The sequence below is a fragment of the Apium graveolens genome, chromosome 9 (genome assembly GCF_009905375.1).
Source record: "Apium graveolens cultivar Ventura chromosome 9, ASM990537v1, whole genome shotgun sequence".
NCBI classification, from domain to species: Eukaryota; Viridiplantae; Streptophyta; class Magnoliopsida; order Apiales; family Apiaceae; genus Apium; species Apium graveolens.
Genome location: NC_133655.1, coordinates 268,103,357 through 268,109,356, shown reverse-complemented (window position 1 = coordinate 268,109,356; position 6,000 = coordinate 268,103,357). Strand labels below are relative to the sequence as shown.

General features: G+C 34.8%; 2 protein-coding genes across 2 annotated transcripts; both read left to right on the top strand.

Annotated features, from left to right (window-relative positions):
- Positions 1 to 643: 643 nt before the first annotated feature.
- LOC141687360 (L10-interacting MYB domain-containing protein-like) lies at positions 644 to 3,933 on the top strand. Its single transcript, XM_074492602.1, has 3 exons — positions 644 to 799; positions 1,298 to 1,690; positions 3,074 to 3,933. Exons 2-3 carry the CDS (start codon positions 1,298 to 1,300, stop codon positions 3,662 to 3,664), a joined length of 984 nt encoding a protein of 327 aa, XP_074348703.1. The 5' UTR covers positions 644 to 799; the 3' UTR covers positions 3,665 to 3,933.
- An 84-nt stretch (positions 3,934 to 4,017) lies between these two features.
- Positions 4,018 to 5,521, top strand: LOC141686303 (uncharacterized). The gene is made up of 2 exons (XM_074491346.1): positions 4,018 to 4,731; positions 4,811 to 5,521. Exons 1-2 carry the CDS (start codon positions 4,018 to 4,020, stop codon positions 5,519 to 5,521), a joined length of 1,425 nt encoding a protein of 474 aa, XP_074347447.1.
- Positions 5,522 to 6,000: the final 479 nt, after the last annotated feature.

Genomic DNA, 6,000 nt, shown 5'->3' with positions numbered 1-6,000 from the left:
TAGTTAAATAAAAATTCAAAGAAAGCTATAGAGAAGATTTACACCCGAAACCTTGCCTGGACCATTAGAATTTATGTGACTTAAGGCGAAAAATTACCTTTAATTCAATAATATACTTCAATGTCATCGACAATTTATATCATGTAGGTTTGTGCGTGAAATGTTTGGAGAAGAATTGTTGTGAATTTTTTTGATAAACCTATGTTGGGAAAATTTTAGAAATAAGTATAATAATAGTCTAATATATGATATTATATAAAAGGTCACATAGTATTATTTTGAAAATAATTTTTTTTTGTAAATTGGATAATTACACATGGATAAATAGATAAAAAAAACCCTTGATTGGACTTGATTGTATCGAAAGATGGAAGGATCTTGGTTTACACGTTGACGGCTGTTGATGTGAAGCTTTGCTCACAATTTTGCCGGCATTTTCTAGATCTGAAATTTTGAACAAGCAGTTTGAACAGCATCGTTTTAATTCTCCGTTTTAATTTTGTCTTCAAAGATACTCAGCACCTGTTTGGCGTTTCTAGTAAGTTCACTTAGTTGGGCTTAAGCCCATAAAAACTTATCATGGAGTGTTTGGGTTCTAACTTATCAACTACTACCTCAAATGGGATAAGCCCATAAGTGAAATGTACCTCACCCGATACTTTTTTCTTCTCCACTTATTCATCACTAACCTAGGCGCCCCTCTCTCCCCTCTCTCTCCGCTCTCTCCCCTCTCTGCTCTCTCTCAATTTGGCGCTCAAATCCGGTTCGATCTCTCTACACCTGCTTCGGTTCTCATCAGGTATCTCCCCTCTCTCCCTTATGTATATATTTGTGTGTATTTAGTTTCGTTAAAATAGCAAATCTGATTGGTTTCGTGTATTTATTGACGTCGATGTTAATGATTTGTGTATATTGGAAACGATAATGGTCTTTATTCTGTAAACCTTTTGATCTATAAGTTGAAGGTTAGTGCCTGTAGTAACAAGTATTCTTTATTCTGAGTGATAGACTAATTAGAAGAGAAGTGGAAAAAATGGGTGTGTCAGGTGCCTCATATGGATTATGAGTTGCTATAATTTTTATTGGACTTGCAATTTGGCTGGTGCTATTTCTACACTCCTATCATGCCATGGGTTCTGATTATTAATATTGTCATTTGCATCAGTGAGTTTGTTTATGTAGATGTAGGAAATATGTGACTAATGAACAACATATAATTATCTGCACTTCATAATTTGTTTTTTGATGTATGAAATTCTTTAAGGTGGATCATTGATCGATGTAATGGTTTGTGCAGATGTCAAGGGCACAATCGAAGATACGGCGACGGGATCAACCATCAGGTGCGGCTCCTCCCGTAGGTGCGACTCCTTCTGCATCATTTGCTGCCAAGTGGGGAGATGAAGAACATGATTTATTTGTCAGGCTATGCTACGGTCAGGTTGTTAAAGGCAACAGGCCTAACACCACTTTGAACAAAGAAGGTTGGAAAGCTGTGTATCTTCAATTTGCTGCTTGTTCAGGAAAGGATCCCGTTTGGGATTTAAGAAAACTAAAGAATCATTGGGATGCGATGAGAGAAGATTACAAAATTTTTAGGAAATTGAAGTTTGGGCAAACTGGTTTGGGATGGAACGAGTTGACAAAACAATTTGAAGCGTCTGATGAATGGTGGAAGGAGAAAATTAAGGTACATCTTTTACAATTTACAATTTACAATTTCATTAGAGATGTTGATATTGATTTCTGGCAATGTGATTTAGGTTTGCTTATCTGCTTATGTGTGACTTTGCACAACAAAGGTCGAGAAATGGGTATTAATATAGATGTAATAATCAAGATATGTAAATGTGCTGCTAAGTTTTTTAATTGCTGTTGGCAAGTGTACCTAATTTGATCCAAGTAGACAGGAGTATGTGTTTTGAGTTAACTTGGGTTCACAACCCTTGCCTTGATACAGACAACAATCAATAGACAAAAGAATGTACTAGTGAGACATCTAAAGATGTTCTAATCAAGAGAAGTTCTTATTCAATGATTGAAACACTGTATAGTGGCTATTAACAGCCAAGTATGTCGGCAGTTTCTTGATGTATATCTCAGTTCTTGTTGAGGGATTTTGCTCAATTTAGTCATTTTTACAAGTTCACTTACACTTCAATTTTCTCATCTGAAGTCTGAACTAGGTTTTATTATATCAACTTCTACACTAACAATATTTAATAAGCATCAGTCCAGTGCAGTTGAAAAGATTTCAATATACATGCGGAGATAATTCTGTTGTGATTATCTGCTAACCCCATCATCTCCTACAACTCTGATAATTCTGGTTCTATTCCTATATGCGGAGATATATTTATATCATTATGATCATCATTAAACATTAGTATAACACTTCACTTTATTTGTAATGTTCTGCTGTTCAGGAAAAAACTCGCTTTATTCAATTTTAAGTGATGGAGATATACATCATTAATAGATATTTCATGCTTATAACTCAAAAAGCTACAAAATAACAGAAGATTGAACTTTATTATAGATTGAGAAGATTGAACTCATGCGACAAGATTATATCATGCGACAAGATTGAACTCAACTGAGAAGATTTGTATTAGTAGTGTGATTAATGATACTGATTCTGATGTTGTTGGCAAAACATTTTAACTGTTCTCTGTATAATATATAAGCAAGTGGAATTGTTTGTGCTAGTATTAAATTATTTTTAGTATCATATGTGCAAGGCTGTGATTGTAATTTTGGTGTCGTAAGGAGTTATTAATTGTTCTATACATGCTTCTGTACATGATACATTAGTATAGCACTTCACTTTATTTGTAATGTTCTGCTGTTCAGGAAAAAACTCGCTTTATTCAATTTTAAGTGATTGTTGATTTCCTTTCTTGTACTTTCTTAACATGCTTCCCTCGTACTAGCAAGGTGTATTAGATTAGTTAAGCATGCTTCACACTATCTGTTCTAGAACAGATTCATCAGAGGCTTGTATCAGAAAACAGTAATGATATATTGTTTTAATAGCTGTGCAAAGTTCTAATATTTGGTATAATTCTCGCAGGAGAATCACAAATTTAGCAAATTCAGGAATAAGGATATGACGTATTTCGTCAATTACTATGATACATTGTTCGGTGATGTCATTGCAACTGGTGAGCGGGCAAAAGCCGCGAATAACTACTCTGCGGTGAATTTAGAGGAGGGTGAAGATATTCCAGATTTCGGAGAAGATGATGGGAATGAAGGCAGCGGTGACAGCGACGATAACAACTATGAAACACCACAACCACCTTCGAGGAATCTATTTCCCACTAACTCTTTTAGATCTGGTTCGAGCAGTGGGCAGAAAAGAAAGAAATCAGGAGCAGAGTTCGTTCGGGAAGGGCTTGATGGTTTAGTAGCAGCCATGTCGTGCAAGAGTACTGCTGGTAGTGCAGAAGACCGCAGCTTGGACGAAGCAATTGCCGTACTTGATGCCATGCCGGAAGTTGATGCTGGCAGTGACTTGTATTTCTTTGCTCAGCGGTATATTCTGAACACTGGAAACAGGACGCTTTTTTTAAAGGCGCGCAACAATGAACTCCGCTATGGACAATTGCAGTATAACTACAAGCACTTTAAAGGTTCAGGAGGTTCTTCTGATAGGCAGTGAAAACAAATTGGTTGTTATTTTATGTTGAGTTGAGTGTATTATTAGGGCCCCTGTCAAGTTGAGTGTATTATTAGGGCCCCTGTGTTTCAAAAACAGTATTCAACTGTTTGTCGTGAATGGCCTTTGCAGGATGAGGATTTTCAAATCTGCTTTTTTAAAAGTAGTGTAGATTTATCCTGTTTGTACTATTTCAAATGTGACCAATCTGTACTGTGAATTGTTCTACTTGTGAAACTAATAATTTTCTTCTGTGTTCATGTACGTTTGTTTATAAATACTAGCTTCAAAGTTTTCATCTTCACATTCAGCAGAAGCCATAAACTTGTTAGAAGCCATCAAGTGTAGCATCTCAAATGGATCCATATGGTTATAACCCTTTTGGTTATAATAATTCCGAAGGTCAGACTTCTAATACATTTGATCATTTTGCTTATAATACTGATGGTACGTCTTCTTTTAATACAAATGTAGAGCCTTCTTATATATTTAATCCTTTTCCTCAATCTTCGTACGAGAATAATTTTTGTATCCAGTCAAACCATGCATATCAATACGATTTTGAAATTCCGAATGAAACTGAGGAAGATGAGTCAAATTTGTTGGATTGGCAAACGGTTTGTCGTGCTGCTGCTTACACATTGGTGTATTATTATGAAAGTTTTGTACACAAAGAGCCATGTCATGATTCAATTAGAACGGGAGGTAAATTAATTGACGAAATAATGAAAGGGAATGAAATTCGTTGTTATCAAGATTTTCGTATGCCTAAAGATATTTTTATAAGTTTTTGTCGATTATTAGTAGATCGTTATGGGTTGGTTCCCACACAAGGCATGTCTGAATATGAGGAAGTAGGGATCTTCTTAATGACTGTTGCGCATGGGTGTGGGAATCGTTTAATGCAAGAAATGTGGAATCACTCTGGTGAGACTATTAGTCGACATTTTCATTCTGTTCTACAAGCTGTTTGCAGACTGGCAAGTGATTACATTAAACCGGCTTCAAATTATAATACGGGATGTGGTTATCATACACCTCAACATGAACGATATCATCCATATTTTGAAGTAAGTGTATATATTTATATCCAAATATTTTCATGACTTCTGTTGATAAAAATTAATATTATTTCAATATTAATCGCAGGATGCTATTGGAGCTATTGATGGTACTCATATTAAATGTCGAGTAAAAGAAACAGAGCGTACACCCTATTTTGGTCGAAAGGGATACGCCACTCAAAATATTCTAGCAATCTGTGATTTTAACTTGTGCTTTACTTTTGCTTGGGGGGGCTGGGAAGGGGGAGCACATGATAGTCGTATTTTAAATGAGGCTACAACTCAAGGGAATCTGAATTTTCCACATCCAAGTGGAAACAAATTCTATCTTGTAGATGCAGGTTATGCACACAAAAAAGGATACATGGCTCCGTATAAAGGTTCAAGCATTAGATATCATCTTGCAGATTTTCGTCGGGGTGATGGCAGCGAACGTGTACCACGAAATCCTAAAGAAAAATATAATCATCTTCATTCTTCTTGCAGAATGGTTATTGAGCGAACATTCGGGGTGTGGAAAGCTAGATTTGCTATTTTAGCAAATATGCCGATGTATAAGATAGATACGCAAACTGATATCGTTCTGTCCACGATGGCGATTCATAACTACATTAGAAAATCAAATTGTAGTGACAGCGCATTTCGCACGGCCGAAAGAGAAAGTTATATTCCTCCAGATTCTACTACAACAACTAATAGGAGTCGAGAATCCGAGATAGATGAAACTGATGAAACTGACGGTAGGTGGATTGCGCTGCGTGATAGTATCGCTAATAGTATTCATAACAGAGCATAAATGTTGTAATATCTCGATCTTTTTATTTGACCATTGTAATAAATAAATAAATTATTAAATTTAATTCTAATAAAATTATATATTTCTATGCTCAAAAAATTATTACTAAATTTTTTTAAAAAATTTTACTTATAAGTTATTTTACCAAACACTCCACTTTACTTATAAATGAAACATCCAAACACTCAAATTAACTTATTTGTTAAAAAACACTTATTACATATATGTCACTTATCACACTTAAGTCATAAGTTACTTATTTTAAGATTTCCCAAACGGGCTCTCAATGTAATTGATATAATTACGGGTGTTTTCTATTCAAATATTAAGATTTTATTGTCTAAATATTTACAGGCAACTTGAGTGTATTTGGATTAGAAGGTATGCTTTCTTAAACGAAAGAAACTTCTTTTGTTGATATTGTATTTATGTATAATTCATTTTTGAATAAATAACTCATTTGTCAAAAAATAATAATT

Bases quoted from the DNA above. Each gene is read 5' to 3' on its own strand.
- LOC141686303 (XM_074491346.1), top strand. From the start codon at position 4,018: ATGGATCCATATGGTTATAACCCTTTTGGTTATAATAATTCCGAAGGT. The intron at 4,732-4,810 runs GTAAGTGTATAT...TATTAATCGCAG, and splicing joins GATATCATCCATATTTTGAA to GATGCTATTGGAGCTATTGA.
- LOC141687360 (XM_074492602.1), top strand. From the start codon at position 1,298: ATGTCAAGGGCACAATCGAAGATACGGCGACGGGATCAACCATCAGGT. The intron at 1,691-3,073 runs GTACATCTTTTA...TAATTCTCGCAG, and splicing joins GGTGGAAGGAGAAAATTAAG to GAGAATCACAAATTTAGCAA.